Source organism: Panulirus ornatus, chromosome 24 (genome assembly GCF_036320965.1).
Source record: "Panulirus ornatus isolate Po-2019 chromosome 24, ASM3632096v1, whole genome shotgun sequence".
NCBI lineage: Eukaryota > Metazoa > Arthropoda > Malacostraca > Decapoda > Palinuridae > Panulirus > Panulirus ornatus.
This window is the reverse complement of record NC_092247.1, coordinates 9,366,983-9,392,483: the sequence shown is the minus strand read 5'-3', so window position 1 is coordinate 9,392,483 and position 25,501 is coordinate 9,366,983. Positions and strand designations below refer to the sequence as shown.

The following is a 25,501-nucleotide window of genomic DNA, read 5'->3' as shown; positions in this document are numbered from 1 at the left end:
AAAGTAATCCCATTAGCTGCCGCCATAGAAACCACCTCAAATAACCCATAGAGAGTAAACAAGAAGACTATACACCCCATAAGGTTCACCTTGTCTTCCCCCAACTCCTACCCCCCATGATGGGTTTGGCCACCAAGACAGGAGGGAGAGAGGGAGGGAGGAGGGGAGGGAAGTCCGACTGGTTCAGTCCACGTGGTCCTCCTGGTGGGGACTGAAAGGTTGGGTGGGCGAGACGAAGGGAAGACGAGCCATGGCCCACCAGTGTCCCACTCTCTTGACACTATATTAGCTTTATCTAAGTCAACATATTACGAACGTCGTCTTCATCACACTACTGAGCCTTTCTATTTTGCCGCACATTAGGCTGGCAACACTACATGACAGCCTTGCTGGAGTCTACCTGAGTACTAGTGTTACTGACTCACTAAGGATCAGTATTACTAGGACGTTTTAAGGATCAGTGTTACTGACTCTCTGAGGATCAGTGTTAGACACACTGAGGATCAGTTTGATTGAGACACAGTGAGCAGCAGTGTTACGATGCATCAACAGACGTTTTACTGCTGCTTGATTACTGATATCTTATCGTCCATCTTATTTTCATTTCCTATCTTAATATTTTGTGCGACTTGCTCATCGTCTTTGTCTGAGCTTTGCTGCGACTATTGTTATCTCCCTGTTCTTCTTTACCTCCTCTGGACTCCCCATCCTTGCTCTTTCTTCATTATCTTCAACATTACAATCATCGACAACATATTCTCCACCACCATCACTTACTCCAACATCAGCATATCTCTTCTTTTCACAACTGTCAGTCTTTACGACCATCACTACAATCCCCACCTCCACCGCAACTTGAACTTTCTTCAGCAAAACCACTACTCTATTTCATCTCCACCATCATTTCTGCTGCCACCCTCACCATACCTTACTTCAGTACCATGTGTCTCAGCATACTGATTCGTTCTACCATTACCTCACTATCTTCTTCACGACCACAACCCCCATAAACCATTACTGACACATTTGTTTGAAACATGGCCACAAGCATCATCGCCACTTCACTACCACTTGAAACCCACCGCTTCCCCATCATTAGCATCATCACCACCACAGTCACTATCAGCATACTATCACCACCACAACTACACCACCACCACCTCTTCCTCCTCCTCTTCCTCACCCCGGCATGTCCAACCTTCCCCTCTCCCTCTCCCCCCATGTGGGTCGGCGGGAGACACTACGCCACATTAGGCCCTTTATCTGCCCTCAACTGCCCTGGAAAACTCGGGTTGCCCTTTTCCAGCGGCGCCACGGAGGTCTCGAGCAGAGCCTGGAAACGTGAAGATGGGACAACTGTAGAGAAGACAGGGGGGGGGGGGCTGTAAAGCGCTATGATGGCCCACCGGAAACAACTGTGATGGGGCATCTGAGGCCATGAGGAAGGAATACCATACACCATCATAATAAAGCGCTCAGTACCATGGTATCAGAAGGCTTGCTACTCACAATGGTGCGTTACCTGAAACAACTAAAAGAGACGGTTATAACCGCTGCGATGAATTGGTTACAACAGTTATAGTAAATCTACTACAGTCCTTGGTATGGGGTACCGAGGGCCACCATGACTGATGGAGAGCTCAGAAGGAACAAAGCAGAAGGCATGACGCACGAATCAAGGGGGAGGACTTGAAATGAGAGCTTCGTGCTGTCGTGATGGTGAACTTGAACCTGACGAAGACTTTAAAATAACCATAATGGGGAACCTGGACTCCCTTATTATGAAAGCTTAAAACAAAATATAGAAAGTTTAAGACAACCTTAATGGGGAGCTAAATTCCCATAACAGAGAAGCTGAGAACGAACATGTTAAAAAGCTTTGCCGATGCACCCGAGTCTCCTGGCAGGCAACGATGGGGAATTTAGAACAGCCATAACTGGGCGCTTAAACCTGCTTTTATGCAAGGCTTATAACAGCCATGATCAGGTAACTGGAAACACCATGACACGTACTTTCACTGATAGTATATCAATAAAGGTAGTGCGCCAGTGAGGTTAGCGTCACACCATAAGTAATGTCTTCATGTTGGTTCTACTACGCCATAACCCGAATTATGATGTTGGTGTTGCACCCGTGTTATTAACGTGGCACTGGTGTTGCACCCGTGTTATTAACGTGGCACTGGTGTTGTACCCGTGTTATTAACGTGGCACTGGTGTTGTAAAATTGACACCTGTGTTAATATGTTTTTGTGTGGCACCAGCGTTAGTATGGCATCAATATCAAGGTAGATAAAGGTGGGAAGGAGATGGAATCACACCAGCCTGCAACCCCACCATCTGCTCCCTCACCCCAGCGGGGGGATAAAGTGACACACTTCAGAAACATCCACTTCAGTCGCCATGTGGGTTTTTGTGAGTCTTCCGCCTCAAAATGCTTTTCAGGTCCCTCCATCTCGGCCAATTGAAATGAAGACATTTAACAAGGAGATAAATCAAGAGGATCGCTACAGCCCACAGTCGTGATGCTACAGGGATAACGACATGTCCCACACTTTAAAATCCACTTAATTTTTATGATGAATTTTTATGCGCGCCTCCCTGCTAAGTCGCCAGCGGGTTTACGAGTTCTGGCTGGCCAGCGTTGCCAAGTTAGAGCTCACGCCACTACACACACACACTCCCCACCAGCCTGACCCTTCGAGGACATCCGAGTATACCTCTCCCTTCTATGCCACACGTCGCTGGTGCAACAGAGCAGGACGCGTCAGGCGGAAACGTACAGACGATAGGTAGGGAGAAAGAACACAGCAGAGAGGAGATCTTCCCTCCAGACTGGCCGCGTCGCTCCTCCGGAGTGCAGTAAAATGTAGCATGGCTCGTCTGGCCGACTGACCCAACAAACTACGAAGTGCTCGCTCCTACCCAAATCAAACCCGACCTTAAGCAGCCCATACGTAGAGAGCATTTCAGGCCAAAAACACCAAAAATGCTGCGAAATTCGAAGAAAACAGGGGGCCCTGCAGCGACCCCTGGGCCTGGAAAAGTTTAGTTTTTTCTTCTATGGAAAAAAAAATTGTATAAGAGAAAGGCCCATATATATATATATATATATATATATATATATATATATATATATATATATATATATATATATATATATTATGATGTCTTTATAGTTCTTGCCTCAGAAATCGTGGGAACTTCTCCAAGCGACTCCCCGTAAAATTCCACTTCGTCTGAGCTCTGCCGATGGCGGCTACCTTCACTCCCTTAAGAGTCTCCTGCACACATATTTCTCCCCACCATTTTGTCCCAAGTCATCCTACAGTCCTCACTTCCTCCCGCGTCCCATCAGTTCATTAATGCTGACGTCCATTCGTCCGACATGACCCACCCATCTCATTGGGGATCTTTCTATTCCCTCCGTCACAATCTTTACAGCTGCCTCCTCTCTCATTCGTTCAATTTCTCACTTTCGCTTCGGTTTTTTGCGATGTTCATCATAAAGTTTGTAATCTAATGCTTGTAGTCTGAGACACGGAGGGATTATAATCTGCTGCTTGTAACCTGAGACACTGAGGGGCTCTGAAGACTTAGAGGCACGGCAGAGCCCCCTGGGCTCAATGGACTCCCTCTGTAGTGGCCTCTAGTTGCTTCCCAGGAACAGGTAGGGAGCTTGTAGTTCTGAATATGCTGTGAGAAGTCCTTGACGAGGATCTAGAACATAAAATAGGAGATGCAACCCGTCATTGTGTCATCATATTTGGTAGTTCAGTTGCCTGAGGAACATGTACAAACTTCCCGTAACTTCACAATCCTCTCTCTTACGCTGTTCTTCTCACCTCCTTCAGTAGTCATAATATTCCCAAGGTATTCTAACTTAATGATATTCTTAGGTTCCCTCCCGTCTTTTTCAACATTTACATTTCCCGTCCATTTACTTTATAACTATGCCTCCATTTTTTATTACGATTACTTTCATTCTTGTTTCTTTAAAGCATTTACTCCACTCATTTTCTACTCTCAGAGGATAATCTTTTCCTTTTCCTGTCTGCCAGTATGTAGTGTCCCGTGCGTATATATTATCATCTGAACTGCCGATAAAGTATATATTTAAATGTTCAAATGATGATGTTTATATACGTTATGAAAATAGACCCCGATAAGACTTTTCCTTGTTGCGGTCCACTATGATCTCAAACCATTTTCAAGTTTTCAAAATCTGACCTCCTTTACGTCTCGTGTTATCTCTCCTTCCCACTTACTGTTCCCCAGTAGATAACCTCATCATGGGCCATCATGTTTTGTTACAAGTCCTTCCCACATACCTCAATGGATTCATTTCCCTCATCTTGTTCCACGCACTTCCATACTCAACGTCTTCCTATGGAATCCAGAGAGTTTAGCAGGTCTCTGAACGCGGCGTGAAGGTTAGTGTTACGTTCCCAAGATTTTATTCATTTATGCCACAGAGTAAATACTGGATGTGAAACTCTTGTATCCTGTCGGTATCGTTGTTACTCACGAAATATTAATATGTTCTCGTAACTTTCGTTATGACCATCATTCTTCTTAAAGAAGGCTGCAATAACTGCCTTTCCCGAGTCTGGTGATCTACATTCCCGCCACATTTCATTTTAGAATATTGCGTGTCTAGGTTCGAATCCTATGGCCTTTCCTGTAACCCTACTGCGATCCTATCATTTTCAAGTTATTCATTGTCATGTGAATTCAAGCCCAGCTTGTGCAACCGCTCATTCTGCCTGGTTTTTGCTTTTGATGTCATTTGCTGTAATATCATGAATCATGAATCGTCTTATACCTGGTGAAGGTATTCACCAGGTATTCTTATCTCACGTTCGATTTCCTCCTTTTCTTTAAAGGATTCAATCCATCACTTATTTCCTTTGTTTGTTTTGATATAAACTTTATACACGAGTCATCCTACTGCAGAGGTTGTCGTTGCTCCCAGCAAATCGTGTGATCCATGTTCGAACTTCAGTCCTGGAAGCCAGTTCACAACTAGCTCAAGCTGTTCATCCTACCCTTAGATGTAGATTGATGAACAGGAACTTAGGTTCATTATATATATATATATATATATATATATATATATATATATATATATATATATATATATATATATATATATATATATATATTCGTGTACATGAGGAATCTCCTAAAGCCAAAATCTTATCCCTAAAGATTTAAATAACTCCCCAAATCCACACTGTTACGACTGACCTCAATGTCACGTACACCAGTCCCTACCACAAGGGTCAAATGTAGCAAAAGTTGAAACAAGATATTGTAAACTATAGGCCAGTGACTCAGATATCCTGAAGAACTGCTCATTGGACAGACGATTCAATAATAATAACAATGAAAACCTCCTCCAGCCACAGTCTGGCTCCAGCAGCGTCAAAAATACAGGCAAGTCCTAGGGTCAGGACATGTTAGTCATGTCCTCCACATGAGCATTCCCCTGAGGGTTAATATGCCCCCACTGGAGGTACCCCTGAGGTGGTATCTCCCTTCCATAACCTACATATTTCCCAGACTGTGTCAAACGACGGACGAGATGATGCCAGCAGATGATTATGTGGGACGTGACCGCCATGTTAGCCTTTTGGCCGGGAGACCTCAGGCGGCTCCAACAGGGCATCAAGAACCAACTCGGGGATGTCATATTATGTCCAGATTTCGTCTCTGTCGCATGATTGATTAGACTCCGACGTCGTAAAACTGATCAGACAGATCAAGCGAGTTTTCCTCTCTGTAGTGTGGTACCAGAAAGTATCGTCCACTACAAGAAACAGAAACGAGGTTTCAAATGGCACCTGAAGAGTCTTTCCTACCCTGCTTAAAATTCTAAAGCTTAAAATGAAAGTTCTGTCATCAAAGACGTAGAGATGAGGCCATGGCGTGCTGGGGTTTCCTCGTGAAATGAACTGCAACTCCCCACAGCCCCCACACGATCGTCATGGCGGGTCCTCATACAGTAGTCTTGATGTATCGCTGCCATAAAATACTAACAAGGTATTAACTCTGATCATCTCATACATAAATTACCTGTGCGTTTACCTCCTCAAAGGTTCCCTTCAACACACCACGAGCAGCAAGACATCCAGACATAACTCATCAACATTCTCTGCCTACCTTCAGTCTATTATCCCTCCATAGTCTTAGTCTTTATACCCAACAAAATTCCATGATATTAACCTCGCCCATGCAACGTCTGTGGACTGAAAGGAGTCTCCTAAAGACATTTATTTCAGCTGTATAATAGATGAAATAAAGCTTATTTTAATTGGACGATGATACTATTGTGTGGCTTGATGACAAAGAAAGGTATCTGGCTGATATGATGCTTCATAAAAACATGCACATCGGACTCATCTTTGACCTTTCCTGATAGTACTGTGGCTGCCTTTTGATTGTCTTCGTATAACATTATTATTTATCAGCAGGAAGAAAAAAAAGTAAAAATCCAGAGAGGCAGCACAGCAGGTATGCAGTGGATCACCACTGAGAAAGTGCTCAAGATTTCAAAGAACCTTTGCACAGGGAATAATGTTAACAGTACTACTAATGATAATAATAATAATAATAATAATAAATTATAATAACAAAAACAATAATAACAATAACTAATAATAAACTGGTGTGGAAGTCTAAGTGGACAGACAGTAAGATGTATAGTAAATCAAATCGGTTCTTTATCAGTAATCATTGTACATATAACGTAACGCAAATGTTGGTACACTAAGACGACACAAAAAGTAGCCACATTCTAGCTTACTGGTTCTGATAGGAGAGTCCTGGAAGCTACACAGTTACCAGATCCATCTTAATGATTATCACCGAGACTTTGTCATACGTCTCAACGATGAAGATTGGGAGGGAGGGAGGTGATATGTAGCCGAGTTACGTCTCCGGCGATAAATGGATATGTTACAGGGATCTGTATGGTAGCTGGACCCTGCAAATTAATGTGTGTAGGACAGGCTTTACGGCTTCATGTGTGGTGACACTTGCATCCTTCACAATGACTGCTGATCCAGGAAAGGGCACCAAGAAACATCTTTGCCACTACAACGAATGCAGACAGTAGCAGACTCTACAACCACTGTTCCTGTTGTGATCCACATATACTGGTGTGACCTTTACTGCGGCAGCTACCAACACTTCGGCTAATTTAACTACGACAAAAACTACTGCCACTTCTTCACCTCCGTCTGCTACAGCTGTCGCTACTGGTGCTTCTCTCACTAAAATTTGTAGCAAAATAGCTTTAAACTCTCCTTCAGCTACTACTACTACTATTCCTACTACTACCACTACTACTACTAATACTGATACTATTCTAATTGCTGTTTTACACTAACAATACAAACAAAGCGTCACACTATTTATTGAAGATTTATGTATTCAAAGCATCAGCAGATGAAATAAGGTTCTCCACATTGCTGCCTGTGCAAGCATGCGTTACAAATGCTCTGGCGAAAAGTATACGATGCTCAGTTGACATGTGTAGTGGAGACGCTCAGCTGGGGCAAGGTGGTCTTGTGACAGACTGACAGTACCTGCAGGCTACATCAAACAGCACAGCTGTTCATCATTCATTGCAGCTTATGAGGTGTCCCCCCTCAATATTAACCGGAGACACTGTCTACCACTCTAAGAGTCATTTAACTTTCAACTTCTACTGAATTTGCTGTATAAGGGCTGATAGTGGAGGTAACTATCCTTGTTTTTTCTTTTGCCTGGGTCCTCTGTCTTGTGAGGCAACCGCGCTTATCAGTACTGTTCATGTCATTTTGCTGAAGAATTTCATAAATTACGTATAATCAAAATTTTCACAGACTGAAAACATACGGCACTGGCATCCAAAACATACTGGCGGGCCAGGAAGGAGCAAATATTCCAACGAAAATTCATAACGAGTCTGGCATCTCGTCATCTGCGCTAAGCATGGATACGTAAAGGTTGTATGCGACTTTCTTGGCTAGCTTCTGTTGTGTGCTGTCTCACTGACGAGCAGGATAGTGAGTGCACGGATGGGTGGATGTCTGAGTATCCAAATGGTTGACTGCACGACTGTATATGATAAAAGAGCATCATGAATGCTGCATCAGCTTGGCACATCAGATGAGGACATCAACTGACCATATTAGACGAGCATATCAACTGGATATATTACCCGAGTCCATCCATCGGGCACATCTGCTGGCTATATTCGATTGGTACCCATCCACAGAACACTTCATCAGTTAGACAAATCAACTGGCAATGCAACCGGGTCACATCTGCAGAAGGGATCAAGAAAATTCATCAGGTGGCCACAAAAGCGGCCAATTCTAGCCGGACACATCAACACAACAGATTAGGTATGTCAAGTGATCAAATAAGCAAGGCCCAGTAACTCACCATATAAGTGAGGCTCATTAACTCCCCGTATAAGCTAGACATATGGACAAGACACACCAGGTGCTTACAACTACTGAACACATCATTTACGTATCTAAGCTTAGTGTGTCAGGTGGACACTTCAGGTTCGAGCAACTGGGCACTAAATTGGACACAGCAGCTGAACACATGATCCGTCTCCTTTCGCTGGGTACTAAAACCAGAGCTATTCAGGTTAAAACATCAGCTACGCGTTCTGCTGTGTACTAAGCCTGCACATCGGTAGTACACTAAGATGAGTACATCAGCACGACACATCAGCTGAGCGTCCCAGCTGGTGCTAAGGTCTGGCATGGCGGCGCCGCCCCTGCAAATGGCCCGGAACTGGTATGGTCCGGGCGCCACACGCTCAGGTTGCACCGCCAGGCGTCATGCAGATAATTTTAAACACCTTTAAACTGTCTCAACAAATTAAAAACCTAACTTAAGTGCAGCGAAGACGCCTTTATTGATGACTTGGAACAGCAGATAAGCCCTTGAAGTGGGTATTTTCTGTGTCGGGTATGTGGCGCGCGCGTGTGGGCCTGAGGTGGCACACGTGTGGCCGTCATAACCGCAACTCGTACTGGCACCGGAGCCAAGCAGGTGTGGCCACACCTGCCATCAGCAGGCCACACCATCCCTCCCTAACTTCTCCCAGAGATTCGCCGCGATTATACACTTCTTGCAGTCACTTAGTTTATTCTGAGCACGTTGGTGAAAATAAAGTGTCGAGAATGTTGTGCGCTGCGGCGCCGCGTGCTGGTGGAGGGTGGTGTGTGTGTGTGTGTGTGTGTGTGTGTGTGTGTGTGTGTGTGTGTGTGTGTGGGGGGGGGGGGGGGGGGGGATGGGAGATCGGTCCAGTCACAGCTGTCTGCCTCTTGTTCGGCCAAGCTCAGGGACACAAGCACAAGCACTAAGGCGTGTCTTTGGAGGTCTGTATGGCGGACGACAATCGCGCCGCCAACAAGGCCACCCATCTCTCTCTCTCTCTCTCTCTCTCTCTCTCTCTCTCTCTCTCTCTCTCTCTCTCTCTCTCAGATATACGGAAGGAAGGTCGGCCTCGTGCCTGAGGGAGGCCGGAGAGGCAGCGTATCCTGGGGGCAGCTGGAGGTGAGACCCAGTGCCTTCCGGTACCACAGATGGGCGGCATGACCGGCGGCTGCCCACTCCCGCCTGTATATGGCGGGGCGGCACTGTTCAATAGGCGCGGTAAGGGCACCCACGCCTCCTAACGTCCGTCTTTGTCCCAGCCCGCGACCAAAGCCCCAACAGCCAAGCAATTAACCAGGATTATTTTTCACCATCATCATTAACACCATTGCAATCAAAGCTTCATTGAAAGGAACAAAACAGTGGTGTACCCTGGAAGCCACAAGAGTGGCATCCCTGTGTGGTGGTGCGGCAGGATGAACCTTAAGGGCAGGAGCAGGCGGCACCCTGCGGGGAGCCACGCTCTCCATTGCAAGGCCGCCAAACAATGGCGGAGACAGAGGGCGCTAACCCGACACCACACGATCTGAGATGTGATAACACGGCCGCGGTGACATCCAGTGACATCTTGGTGACATCTGCCAGGGAGTTTGGACGTGAAGGAGGACGACACACGCTCCATATCCCCATTTTCTCCCTCCCACTCTCCCTCCACTCCCTCCCGCAGGCAGCTGACCCGTACACACTACACCCCACCTTTCCCTCCCGCCTCGACTCGTATAACTACGCCATCATGATCATAAGGCGTTGGACATACCTGCCGGACGACACCTATGGAACATAACCCACCTGCAACCCTGGTAATGCCTCCTTGGTTAACCTATAACAAGCCAGTGGTCTTCACGAAGCAAAACCAGTTACCCGAGATTCAGCTTTCGATCATGTAACAAATATATTCTAAGTCTTCATCACCTGTACGAAAAAGAACAAATCCATTAAAAAAACATAATTAACTAAAGAAATATAAAGTAAAAGCTTGAAAAATATCACAATCAAAGAAGGCGTAAATATCTCGAATCAAGGAGTGTGTCTGGATCCCAACTGGGATATCACATAAGACGTTGACGAATATTCTTTCAAAGAAAACTTCAAAAACTGAAAGATTATTTCTTGGAAAGATTTTTCCACTTGCGTGACACAGCGAGGAAAAACCATAAACGTGAGATCAGAATATTCAACCACAGGTTTTTCAAGTGACAAAGGTTGGATGCCTCAAAACGTGTCTCATGATATCCATTTTATCTTTCTCTCAGATTACATGACACGCTTAGGAGCAAGTCGAGCTTGCCAGCTACGAATAGAAAAACCCCTGGATACCCATAAAGGCTCCTCAGGTCACACAAGTGGAATGCAACATGAGCATCAGACAAAAGGTCTGAAACATGCAGAAACATCAGCGCCTGTAGGGAGGGTTATGGAAGAGGCTATATCTCAGTTTGGTGCAAATAACCTGTGAACAATTCATTCCACGGAACGAACACTGTGTCTCGCCTGAACCTCGGTATGACAACTTCAACTAGACGACTCGGAGGGGGCGCGTGCCAGCGAGACGACCTCCGAGTAAGCTGCCAGGCGTATGACGTAATCATACCATTTATGAATTTGTCCTCCGTTTTTTCGTACTGAAAGCTATTAGATCTTCACATGGAAGATGAGCATCATCATTCCTGCTAATCTTGTTGAGGGTTAAACATAAAATAGCCCAAAGGACACAGCTGCCCTACATAGAGGTAGTCTGAACGATAAATGAAGTGAAAATCATGACCGAAGTTAGAGAAGTGTGAATGTAGGTCATAGTGACCTCCTTTGAGCAAGACGGTGTTGTCCTCATCAATATGCACCCACACGTGAACTCACGACTGGACTACCAGCTGTGTCCGAGAAAGTCAAAGCTCGACACATCAGTGTATGTATAAGTGGACCTTATAGACAGACAAGGATACCATTATATACTGTTTCCAATATATGGAAACTTGGAAGACTTATTTAGTCGATGAAGTAACGCTGGACGAATAGCTTACAAAGTGAAGTCCTTAGTTAAGTTACTTTCTCCACTTCTTTCCTTCAAAATATGGCAAGTTCGAGACGTATCAGTAAAGGTTCTAACTGATACGTGACCGTAATGCTTTAACTTTTGTAATGTAGGAAGACTGACTTAGAATTAATAAAATCCCTATCATCCCCACTGCCATTTAGAAGCGAGAAAAATCGACTTAAGGTACTTGTTTTCAAAATAATTACCAACATACGTATGGACCTACATTGGAATAGACAAAAGGACGCTAAAGGACTTGCCACACACGCTGTCCACTTCAGCGGCGGGGCATAAAGATGAGAACAGTGCCATAACTGTGGAGAGGACGCGAACGGTAAAGAAAATAGTATGTGTTGTGTACATATACGGCCGAACTAAAACGTTCTGGCCTAAGGTCACAAGAGGCACCACAAATCGTAAAGTTCAGCAACACATCTATGTATGGTGTATGTAAGGCAGATTCGTACTGAGCAGTGGAAACAATACTGCCGTAATGTATGGTGGTACGAAGGGGCCATGTGTGGTAGTATGCCAGAAGTGTGTGTATGGTATGGTAGCGTGACAAAAAGATAAATAAAACACGTGTAATTCAATAGGAGACGCGAGTACGTTGAGGCAGATATAAATAATAATCCACGGTGAGTTAGGTAACAATGCAGTCATGGGTCAGACATTTCATATGAGGGATATATGAGCAATATCGATCAGAGATGTAGTTAGCACAGAGAAGATGACAGGGTAGAAGGTCTTAGCAGTGACAGAGAAATATATGACGCACAGCGCCCTACACCACTAGCTGGCGTCGGGGCGGGGGTGTCAGGAGACATATTTATTGCTGTTCATTACGGAGGAACGACATATACTGCAAGTATCTGTGGCCGACAGTGTGATACTGCATTCTGGATGGATGTGAGAACGTCGCAAGCTGTACTTTATTAATGGCATGAGGGCCTGTTAGGCAAATGTGTCTTTGATCCATAAATTCAGTAGAGCCAGGTTCCTGAAGAAAATGTTAAGAACTTTTAAAATGCTTTGTTGAAAGAAGTATTAAGTATGTTCATTTATTACCTATATCTAGACTGATCTCTATGCTACATCTGAAATTCTGCTTATGTATGAAAACTCTACAGGAGCCACGTAATCTCTCTAAACTACATCTGATCTCTTTTTATGTGCAAAAACTACATAGAGGCCACATTATGATCGGTATGTAAAATATACAGCCAGATATACTACGCTACGTACACAGCAAAATGTCATCTGGAATACTTGATATACGACGTTCGACCACATAACATATGGCAGGCATTACAGCGCCAGGTTCAATAATCTGAAGTGAAACGTAAAGTAATTCCAGTGACAGATTACACTACAGTTGCTGCAAAACTGCCGCATCTCACCACAGAAAGATTACCTTACAGATGACTCGAACAGAGAGCATTACAGTTTGTTTAGAATTAATTTCCCTGATCGATGACTGCAAGTCTGATCTTAATTCACGTGGAGTTAGAAGTGAATCTGTTATCAGGTTCAGATGTTAAGATATGCAGTTAATGCTTAATCCTTTTTCAGATTCATAAGATAATATGGTGGGCGGACGTATGTTGATATATACTGCGATAAACCGATATGCTCAGCGATATATATTACAGCATATGGTAGAAGAGGAGGTCTAGCAAACCTCACATGAAAAGGGAAATTGCATGAAGTAGAAGTCGGTTATATGTATGGCTAAAGGAGATGGAGATGAGGGAGAAAGGGGCAGACAGTCCGATATAAGGTTTAGCGAGGCAGAAAAATATAGCTCTGAGGGAACTTTTGTTAGGCTACAATGACAGTTGTGAAAGACAATGGGAATGGATGGTATGTTACTACTACAGTGAAGAAATGGTGAACCACAACATTCTCATGGCAGAACAGTGATAGAAATACATTTAAGTAATGACGTGGCAAGTACAATGATATGAATGAGAACGAATAGTGCAACAGATGAAAGGTGGCAGAGGGATAATGGTGAGTATGGTGAGGTGTCAGGTACTGACTTCATTTGTTGTGATGAGAGTCTGGTGTGTGTCCTACGTAATGAGGAAGTATTGTGACTACGCGGCATTTGGAAATTCACTTTTCCGTTCATATACCTGATATAGGACAAGACATAACTCAGGTCCTCTACTGACGACTGTGGTGGTAGTACAGTCATTATGACGACCGCATGCCTCCTATGGTGACAGATCAGCTCCTATGGTGACAGTACAGCCCCTGTGGTGACAGTACAGCCCCTGTGGTGACAGTACAGCCCCTGTGGTGACAGTACAGCCCCTGTGGTGACAGTACAGCCCCTGTGGTGACAGTACAGCCCCTGTGGTGACAGTACAGCTCCTATGGTGACAGTACAGCTCCTATGGTGACAGTACAGCTCCTATGGTGACAGTACAGACCCTGTGGTGACAGTACAGCTCCTATGGTGACAGTACAGCCCCTGTGGTGACAGTACAGCCCCTATGGTGACAGTACAGCCCCTATGGTGACAGTACAGCCCCTATGGTGACAGTACAGCCCCTATGGTGACAGTACAGCCCCTATGGTGACAGTACAGCCCCTATGGTGACAGTACAGCTCCTATGGTGACAGTACAGCTCCTATGGTGACAGTACAGCTCCTATGGTGACAGTACAGCTCCTATGGTGACAGGAGACTAGAGACTCGGGCCTCGTGGTCCGCGTCACCCACGTATCACGTTACGTCCAGGTGGAACAACCGACTCTCCGATCTTCTCCTGTCGCAGATGAACCCAATCGTCCCATCGAAGTTCGCTCTGCGTTTACGGATCCTAACCACGAGCTCGGATCGGATATATAAACCCCTCCAGACGACCACACATCTCACAGGAAGTATAAACATACTGATACACCGACCATGATCATAGATTCGGTGATGGCAAATGAAGACGAAGCCAGATACTTGAGAGGGGATGCGGACGATCGTACCACCTCCTGCGTTGTCAAGTCTTAGCAATGCGATTCAATTCCCTTCAACAATTCAATCAACGTAATCAACTCGCGTGCAATGCTGCAGGGGCGACATTCCGGCGTAATTAACTGCTCCTACACAATTTGCAAGATAGGGCATGGGGAGAAGGTAAACAGTCCAGAGTAGGGACGACCAGCTGTTTGAGGCGCTGATGGTGGTGGTGACGATGTGATGATGAAGGCCACCACCCCGTAAACATGAAGGTATATGAAAGACACTTGGCGTGCCACAAACAAGCTCATTTGCTGCATAGTTAACGAAAAAAAAACCTCCACAAACTCCAATATTCTTTTACAAAATTATCATTTGCCGCGTCTCATGTGTGGTATCAGGTCTTGATCGGTATGTTAGTTCCCAAGCAACCGGCATGATCTTACCAGATATAATCTCGGTTTCAACTCGCGTCGAAATCTCCTCACGTTACTAATTAAATCAAGATAGGTCCCGGCAGTAGTCGTATATGGTTCACAAGAAGTTCGACTTGGCTCAAGCACCACTTGGGCTATGAAAATGCGTTCTGTAATAATTTCTTACTCTATGACACATGGTATCTTCAATGAAAATCTTTTTACCGTAGAAATATTTGGGTTGTTCCAGCGAGACCCAAGAGGGGAAACGGCTTTCCTAAGTATTAATTGATGTCTTTGAAGGCACGTTGTTGTGGCGTATCTGGAATGAAGCTTCGGAATAAAGGTTCAGAAACAGGACAAGGTTAATGTGGCACAAACTCCCAATGATCCATCTTCAGTATGACCGACGATTTCTGAGCAAGGTCAGTCGGGCCCAAGCGGGTAGCGGACCGCGCGCTGGCACTCACAACGTTCTGGGGGCGTATTGGTACCCCACATCCTAAACTCCAGCATGGCCTCACCAGACCTGGATCTTTGTTCGTCATGTGCCACTAACGATGGCTTTACGCCACTGGTGAATCACTGATATAAATCGTCCTTCACGGCGGAATGTATTGGTTCACAACTCAAGAGGGTATATTCTTTCCTTACGGTGGTGTGAACACCAAAAAGACGAGAGCAAATCTCTGGAAGTGCAGGTACTAACGACTACTCTCGAAGACCTCCAAAACCTGTAATGATTCTGACCTACGTTCCTACACATCAGATAATGGCTACACTTGACGAGGTTGAGTTGTTACTTACCTGCTTCGCTGGTGTTGTCTGCGGACTGCTGGGAGGCGGGCTGGTGGGAGAGCGGCCCCGGGGTGCCGCCCGATCCTGGCGATCGCGCGTCATCCCCGCCCGCGCCCCCAGGATATGACAGTGACGAAGACGGCGGCCGCTGTGGAAGTGAAGAACAACCTCAGTCACTACAATATGGATGATGATTTATTACTTATGTGAGGACACAAGTGAAGGTGGGGAGGCGGGAGAGAAGTTATAGGAATGTTGAAAAACTACATGCAGACACCATAGTTAAAGTTGAGAAATTTCTTTGATGGGATTAAGAAACAACAGCATTAATCATATATTCTGGCTAATGATATTCTAATGCTAAGTTACTAACACTATGAGAACCAGAACCATCCACATATGTATGGACAATCGATTAAGACAATTTGCATAACATTTCTCCGGGAGGAAAACAATGTTTCACTAAATTTCTTCTTTGGTAAAGAAATTTACCTTTGAAATGCCCTCATCGTTAACTTCATTTCTTTACTGACCTTAAGATTTCAACCAAAGATGTTCTACACCAAACCTTATAAAATGGTTGAAATGAGAAGGGAGATAAACTGCATTCGCTGGGAATATTGGCATTTCTAGTAAACCTAAGAGATGTTTTATATTGCACAATGACGTTAACACGCCTTCCTCTCAGCTCTTGATCTATTATAGACGGTACAATGTGCTCTGCTAATCACGCCCTGATACCTCAATTGAAAGAACTGGTTCACTAGGGGTATATTCCTCCCCTTGTGGACGAGTAAGTAGGTAAATTCACTCATCCAACGTATCCACCTAGCCTCATAGTGACCCACTCTTACCGCCCCACACATACAATCCCAAGCGGTCTACCCCTCAAGTCGTACACATTTAGTGGTTCTCTTGTTCCATACACATTCAAGTCACCTTCCTCGGCAAATAAGTATATACGTAAGGTCACCTTCCTTCATCATGCATATACCCAGGTCATATTCACCATGCAAAAATTCAGGTACTTCTTTCCTCACATATGATCAGGTCACTTTCGTTTTTATGCACGCTCAGGTCACCTTCCTTCACGTAACCTTCTACAGCGTCTTGTTCAACACAGAGGTCGCCTTTCTCTCTACTTATATGTATGTCCTAACTTCTACGCACGCACGCAGGCGCGTCACCTCACTCGCTACAAATTCTTAACATGCTCCTCTCAACACAGCCAAGTCACGTTTTTTTTCAAACACCCATATAAACAAACAGTAAAGCAAGTAATAGAATAAGCAAACAAAACACATGAATACATTGTTGACGTTTCTTTCGAAACATTCAAGTTATTTCCCTCTCTCTCCTGTCTCTCTCTCCACACACACACGAGTTCACTTTCATATTCCACGCTATATTCTACGCCATTTCCAGCTCAGCCAGTATCTTCTGGGTTGCAGTCTTCCCTCCACACTCCAAATGACCATCAACCAGGGAGGGCGGAGGTAGAGCACCCACCCCTACCCTCTCCATAACCACGTATGGCCTTTGATAACCTCCTCCTCCTCCTCCTCTGACCAATATCCTCCCTCCACTCACAACCACTACACCCACCCGCCCTCCTCCCTCTTCCCTGCCTCCCAACCCCGACGGTTATCCTCCCTCCTACCCCCAGAGCTACCCTGCCACATCCCATACCAGTCCCCGATCCTCCCAGCAGAGCAGCAACAAGGAAGGGGTCAGGGGCAAGGCATCCCCGTAACGTCGTGGGAATACCAATGGGTTGTGTTGGCCATGTTATCCGCTATATTCTGCTACTCCCGCGATAACCAGGATAAAGTGCGTGTTTATTGGGCCCAAACTGCCAGGCCAGTCGACCTGGACCCGACCTGCTGGTAATATTCACTGCTGTGTGCCACATGGGGGTAAGGTCATGGGGGTGTATGGGTGGGCGGGTGTGTGTGTGTGTGTGTCCGCGTAGGGGTATGTGAATGTGAGAGGATCTATGACAGGCATGTGGTGAGGTGTGTGAGCACTATAAACACTGGTGAGCGTGTGACTACATCATGTGGTGTGGCGTACACAAGGGTTATTGTACGGAAGCCAAATTACCTTACAAGATAGATAATAGCACGTTACAAGGGATCGTCTTAACAGGTAGTTAGGGTATAGTAAAGGAGATTATCTTACAAGGTAACCACACCTTGTTACAGGGATTATCTTACAAGGTAACCATAGCGTGTTATAAGGGATTACCTTACTAGATAACCATAGCTTGTTGGAGACGATTACCTTACTAGTTCTCCACAGCATATTACAGGGGATTATCTTGTAAGGTAACCATATCACGTTACATGGGATTATACTACAAGGTAGCCATAGCATGTTAAAGGGGATTATATTACGAGGAAGCCATAACATGCGGATTCTCTTACTAGGCATCCATAGCATGTTCCAGGGGATTATCTCAGTAGCTGGCCACCGAGTGTTACAGGGAATTACCTTACTAGGTACCCAGAACAAGTTAAGGGATTCTACACACACCACAGGCTACATCACGTCACAGGTTAACAACGAAGTTACAAGTGGGGTAGATGTAGGTGTAGTGTTGTGGTGATCAGTGGAGCTTCCCTCCCTCACCTTTACTTACCGCTTCTTACACAGGTAACGAAGGTTAGCGCAAGGAAGCGAAGGTTCTGCATATATATATATATATATATATATATATATATATATATATATATATATATATATATATATATATATATATATATAATCACCTGATGCTACATACATAGGTCCCTACCTGACGTAACGTACGCAAGACTATATTGGATCCTGACGTTGCACGTTTGTCTCAACAGTGGTACCACTTACATGACGTAATCCAGGGATACCTGTTGTTCATTGCTGACACATACTGTAGTCCCTAGCGCCAAATACTGCTATAAACAGAGGTCAGTGGCGTTACATACTGCTATAAACAGCGGCCAGAAACGCTGAATGCCGCTACATGGCGTCATCACTGACGCTGTGTGCTGTTATATGCCTTCGTCACTGATGCTAAATAGAGCTTAATATAAAGGTTACTGAAGCCTACGTACCGCTACATACCGTCGACAGATGGACTACAAGAAATAATGAAACGAAGTAGTTTTTTTGATTATCTCGAAATGAAAACTCTCAAATATTTTGGAAAGACAGATACAATGTCCCATTGATACTAAGTGGAAACCTCCCGAATCCACCATCTCCTTCTTTAACCAAGAGAAACCTTCCAATACCATAAGCCTTATGTAACCGACAGCGAACCTAAGGAAACGCAGGTCAAGCCTCTAAAGGGTTGCCCTCCTCTACGCCCTTCCTACCACTCCGGGCTACCTCTGCTGTAAGCTACATCTCATGGGACGGTCATGATTTCTAAGCTTGTTGTTGAACGCGATCTTGGCTACAAGTATGCCTCAAGAGCTGGTGTGACCTGGGCTACATACTTGATGGCATGGGTTACAGGTGTATCATGAAGATCAAACATGATAAAGGAGACAGATGTGGTTAAGAATAATTGTTTTATGATATACGCTTCACTCATCTGGACTTAAAAAAAAAAAAAAGAACTGGTGGTATATAGGTTGAGAGCGTGACGGAGACGAAGGTGTGACGCGTTACTGACGTGACCTGGGAAGCAAGTCGATGGGCCATCGAGTGTATGAGCTGACAGAGGTCTTAAAACTCCCTGTTAACCAACCTTGACTTTAAAACCCCAAATAATGCTTTCCCCCAAATAGCTCCAGGTTCTGGAGAATATTAGTGTGTTTAAGACTTATTTCTCATTCGCTTGACGTTATAAAAAACACACAGAACAACTTGTACTCCATGAAGCTCCAAATGCTCGGTGCATTTTGGTCGAGGAAAAAGTATACTGAATAAATATGTAAAAAAAAACAGTGAATGAGGGTGTTTCCCTGTATGTGTCATTAGTCTTAAGAAATAACATCAAATCTGTGTTAAATGATCCGTCTAACTTACGGTTATGTCGTAAATTGCACACTGCCGAATTCGCAAACATTTAAGCTCACTTTAGTCGCAGTGGCTCGTCCCAGCAACAAGGGCACCAGCGATTTTCCTGTATGCAGGACGTTCGGCCCCAGGCGACCATCCTGAGAGAGGCCCCCTGGAGGCCAAGCACAATACCCCTCTTGTGAACGTCCAGATTACTGCCATGAGACTCGGCACATAACACCCTCAGAACCCCACTAGCAGAACCCACGAGATCCACACACTCCTGTAAGGCGGCGCTACAACTCTCGCCAGTTCTTAGCCCTCCCGGCAGAACCTGGGGCTGAAAATGCCTCTCCTTCCCGTCGTATACAACACTTAGACTTTATTTTACTTGCCACCACAGTTATAATTATGCTAAGCAGTCTACCTTTCTCAGGTGCGATAACTAATCCGTAACTCCCTAACTAGAGTCCTACGAGATCCCTCAATTTCCTCCAAGACCAACTATAATCCATCCGGCCGTTGTTCCCGGGGAGATGCACCGGTCCTTCCTTATCTGGCTGTATACAACATTCCCAAACATGGTTTAGGTCAGACGGCTTAGTTAAAGTGGCTTAGATAAGGTGGGTTGTCTCAGATGGGTAGACGAAGGTTTCACAGACAGGGTAATCACAGGAAGTGGCATAGTTGATCACTCATTATTGTTCATTTACAAGCACAATGCACCACCACCGTCCTCCCACTAGTTATCTCTGACACCCGTAACGAGGAAACATGATCACATGATTGCTCAACGCACTCGCCTCAGCTTTCTTCCCAGGCAAAATGTAAATATATCCTTCCTTGCAGATACGCGTTTTACAAGAGTCTCCGCTTCTACGTATTCCACGATGGATTCAGTAGAGCGGTTCGTTGCTATTGTTCTCTAATTGGTCCAGGAGTGTCATCATCTGCGGCCAGAAGACACGTCATAGTTCCCGGCAGCGCCACAGTTCGTCCTTCTAAGGAGTTACGGACGAGAACCAGCTTATAAATGATCAAATTACCCCGGGACCGTAACACCCGCCTGTTTTAGCAACAGCTGTGCCCCACAGCCCGCCAGGTGGACTAACATCACCCACAATGAAGGGCAGGAGTCGGACCAAGCATGAAGCTTCATCGTAAAATTCCCCCTGACTTATAATGGATACCCACCATATACGGGTCACTCGAAGGAGGTTTGCTCATGCCAGCCATAGTAATACAACGGCAGCTGTGACCCGACAGTCAGACCTTTTGAAGTTACCTTGCCATGGATACCACATGCTCCGCGGTAACAGGGAGAATGGTTCGAGTGAAGTTCTCAATGGGCCAGAAGCGTGCAGGGCACGAAGAGTCTGCTGAAGTGCAACTGTCTATGATGGCAAAAGAGGAGTGACAGTAGAGGGTATTTGGGGAGTGTGGTAGCGGTGGGTGGGAGAGACAACTTAGTGTGGTATGGTGTGAATACAGCAGGTGGGAAGACCAGACAGTGGGTTGGAAGCTGCGACAGCAGTGGGTGGGAAGGTGTGACAGAAATATTTAATAGTTGGGAAGTATAACTGCAGTGGTTGGGAAGGTGTGACACGAGTGGATGACAAGACGCAACGACAATGGTTGCAAAGCTATGACAGTAGATGGTGTAAGGGCATAACAACACCGGGTGGGAAGGTGTGACGGTAGGAGGATGTAACAGCAGCGGGAGCAACAGAGGGAGACCCGACGAGTGGCAAGCATAACAAAGACAACAACAGCAAAGTACGGTGGTTTACAGTTGGAGGTGCGACGGTGAGAGACTGGTGCGACGAGTGAAAGGAAATCCTTGCCAAGTCTGACACAAGGCAGTAGGGGGGAGGAGGAAGGCACAACAATAGGTTAAAACCGCGAAGATAATTGACGAGCGTCGAGGGAGGAGCACTGAACGGGTGTACACCTCGACCACTCCAGCCGCCACCGTGTAATGGGATGCAACCTACTTCCGTTGCCCTACCACCGCGCATTATTATTCCGATTTTGCGGCACGTAATGCGCGTGAAGCCGGGGCTCCTCTGAGGACAAGCGCTTCGGGGCATATTTTCCCCGAGTCGTGCATAACCATTACGAAAAAATGTGGTAGTTCAAAAACTTCCATTCACCGGTTAAGAAAACAAAATTGCGATGATCACAGATGGAGATCCCTTGGGCAATGAGAAACGGTTAAAGTATGACCAAGGTTGTGCCCCCACGTCTGCTCATACCACCTTCCTCCCTCCCTGCCTGCACATATGTATGGCAGTACCATTCGCCGTCCTCGCCCCTTGGGGGCGAATGGTGAGTCCTCTGAGGCACTGTATCCACTCGGCGTCTCACGGTGTTCGTGTGATCGCTGTACCATCCCGACACTTGACACCCCTACAAGCTAGCATCTTGACGGAGACACAGCAAGTAGCACACCAGGAACAGACGATCCTTCTCGATAGCCATCTGAAGCTACAGTTTCACCATGGCTGTAAACCTAATGAGAGAGAGAGACGCCACTAACCCCTCACAACAATTCTTCACCACATTAATAACTATCTCTAAAGACCTTAATTCCCCTACCCTTCCTTTACCCTTCCTTCTGCACGAGTTCATAAGTAAGGGCGCTGTCGCGGGGCCGTCCTCCTGAGACTAATCTCCGAGTCTCCTAACATGGGCCAACTCGTGCCCTCTGGATTACATACTGCCTACGACGGAGGCTCAAGGGTGCTTCAGGGTCGGGTGTTGAGAGCTCTCCCTACGAGTATTTATAACAGGGTTTCTGCTTCATGTTTTTATTGGTTCTGTCTCCACCAGGTTGGTGTTTTGGGCAGTCCATGTAGCCCGAGTTGCCATGCTGTGGAGACGTAGCGCACGGTGTCGAAGATGTGGGAGAACCTGTATCTTCTTCGACTTCACTCAACACTATTGACCATATCTTATTCTGCCATAATTCTTGCAAACCTATTTCTAGGATATTTTTTACTCGAACATCGGAAATTAAAACTGACGCAAGAAATAGGCCTTAAAAGAGAAGCAAAAAGTTATGCACTGAACATGAATATTTATGAACTTTCATATCGACTCTCCATATTTACGGTTTAAAATATAGTTTCTTCTAAGCATAATCTACATCACAACACAGTGTGTGGAAAACAAACATCAACAAAAAGGGAACCTTCTATACGTCACAATCTTCATCATAAAACAATAGTAAAACACATGATTGACGAGGAACAGAAGAATACCTTACCCCAAAATTGTTTACATTAATAAACGAGCCCCTTAAATCCCGGGAATTAATTATTAGGCCTCATTAACTCTCAAACCTAATCCCAATTTAAATCCTTTCCTAATCTTTTTGTGAGCCCAGTCTTGCTCCCCCTCCGTCCCCTCAGCCTCGCCCCACTATCTTCCCTCCCGTTTACCTCAGCTCCAATCCTCTCAGTATCATTCAACCCTCCACTGCCTCCCCTCCATCAACTAATCAGGGCTCGACAGCTCTCCACCCCTTCACTCTCTTCCACCTCCTCCACCCCACTCACCAACACTTGCTTCCAGCCCCTTCGCCCACTCGCTATCCCATCAACCATCACTCACTTTCGGTAGAACTACGGACCATGGCCTCTAATAGCCTGACCGAGCAAAGTAGTAACAAAACAGCATTGGTTTAAGACCGAGGTATGGAGAAGAGACTCCTGGAACATCGTAAGACATACGTAAGACAAGGTATGTGTGATTACCATCAAGTGGGACGATAGGTCAGAAAACGTGGCGAAGTTATGAGAGTTTCTCTGTTGAGTGAACACAAGACAATAGAGAATTAAGTGTTCAATGTCTCCAGTATCAAAACTGCACCTTGAGTATGACGGGAGTTATTATATGTTGAATCGGTGTTTGTAGAACGGTGGAGGTGGGCGGTGTCTACGAGGCAAACAGGAAAGAGTAACACGTACATGTCTGGAGAGTGCAGTTTCATATAAGTGTTTACCTAATGAAGTGGAGTTTTAGACGGAGTACGGAGGACTGTTGTTCAGTTGATGGAAATATATGAGTCTACGTTGTTGAAGTCTTAAGGATTATGATTTCTAATCTTCCTTGGGAGTCGATAGTTGGCTATGAAGTGGTTTGGATAAGCAAGGCTGTTACAAAGAACTAAATGCTTCTCCCGCCTTAGGAACCTGGCTTCTGAAGCAAACGAACAGCGGCGTCATTGTCTACATCCACACTTGCTGTTGTGTATAATATACTGAAACCAGCGCCTCCCATCCACGGATAAGCCCCACAACCTATTCCAAGTTGACCTTGACCATTTCATATGCCTTGGTTCAAACTAGACACCATGTCGTCCCCCATACATCACACTGATCCAATTCATTCTGGCCTAAGTACCCTTACCACTCTCCTACATGTCCTAGTCCCAATGTCCCAAAACCTCTTTCACTTCATACTTCCATTTCTCTCTCGGTTTCCCTTACATCCGCTCCCCCTACTTCTCAAACACTCTTAATTAGTCTTACTTATTCTTTCCATGTGTCCAAACTATTTCACCACAACATGATCAGGTCTCAGTTACACTGAGCTTACTACCTCACCTACTCTCAAGCACTCATTTCTTACACGATCAACCCATCTCACACTACTTATTGACCTCAGGCAATCTATTCATTGCCATCACGTGAACCATCTTCTTTCTTTGGCATATATATATATATATATATATATATATATATATATATATATATATATATATATATATAATCATACATATGGGGCACGGAAGGGCTAAGGTTAAGTCAAGTGTGTACAAGCGAAGGAGACATAGTGGTAGTTAATTACAGGAAGACAAAAATAGCCTCAGCAGGGTGGACAGGGTGAACAACTAGTACAGACTCAGCTGGGCGGACAGAGACTGCAACAAGCACTGACACAGCACGGTTGACAGAGGGTACAAGCACCGACTCGGCAGGGTTAACAGAGGGTACAAGCACTGACCTTCCAGGGTTGAGGGTGAGGACAAGCACTAACTCAGCCGAGTGGACAGAGTAATTATTGACAAGCAAGTACAAGCTTACCAGACAGTATGGCCGGCAAATGGCAGAGCAAGAAGACACTGACCAACTGCGAACATGACCCGTGTGTTGACCCCGCGAGCCCCCCTACCTTCCCATCCTCCCAGTAAAGGAAATTCGGGAAAGAAAATGACAAATAATCGTCAGTAGTGATACGAGCACTCCATTAACGCATACATTAATTGTGTAAAATTAGTACTTCATGAATAAATAAACACAGCTTTCCTCTCCCATCTCGAGTGTAACTACCATAATTACAAGACATTACAGCGGCAGTAGCCAACAGGAGGAGAGTGCGGTAGCAACCCGCCTCTCTCTCTCTCTCTCTCTCTCTCTCTCTCTCTCTCTCTCTCTCTCTCTCTCTAACCCTTCCTCAAGCCTGTTCCCTTCGGTAATTCTCTACATTACTGAATGGTGTGTGCGTGTGTCTGCTACTATACATATCACCACTAATTTGTGATAAGGTTATGGCCCTCTGTCGGCAGCCTCCTTCATCAATAAAGTCTACAACGTAAACCTTAAAAAACACGGACACCTGGCTGCTGGATGAACCATGTGATTCCCTTACATAGTCCCTGCCATATTGTATACCGATGCGTAGGGTAAACTCGAATTATAACGACTCATACCATAGATCTACGTGATTGATCACCCGTCGAGTCATTCACCACGATCAACACAACTTATAAGCCCACTCATAACAAGGCGCCAGCCATTTCTCTTTAACAACCCTAGCGTACACAGTGTTGTTTGATCTTTATTACTGG

General features: G+C 45.3%; 1 protein-coding gene across 19 annotated transcripts in view; it reads right to left on the bottom strand.

Annotated features, from left to right (window-relative positions):
- Nucleotides 1–25,501, bottom strand: part of hth (Meis homeobox homothorax) — a 576,382-nt gene that overhangs the window by 364,089 nt on the left and 186,792 nt on the right. For all 19 annotated transcript variants that reach the window (XM_071677162.1, XM_071677168.1, XM_071677160.1 and 16 more), the window contains one exon: nt 15,667–15,805. In XM_071677162.1, the coding sequence (XP_071533263.1) occupies nt 15,667–15,805 (139 nt within the window). The remainder of the gene's footprint in view (nt 1–15,666; nt 15,806–25,501) is intronic.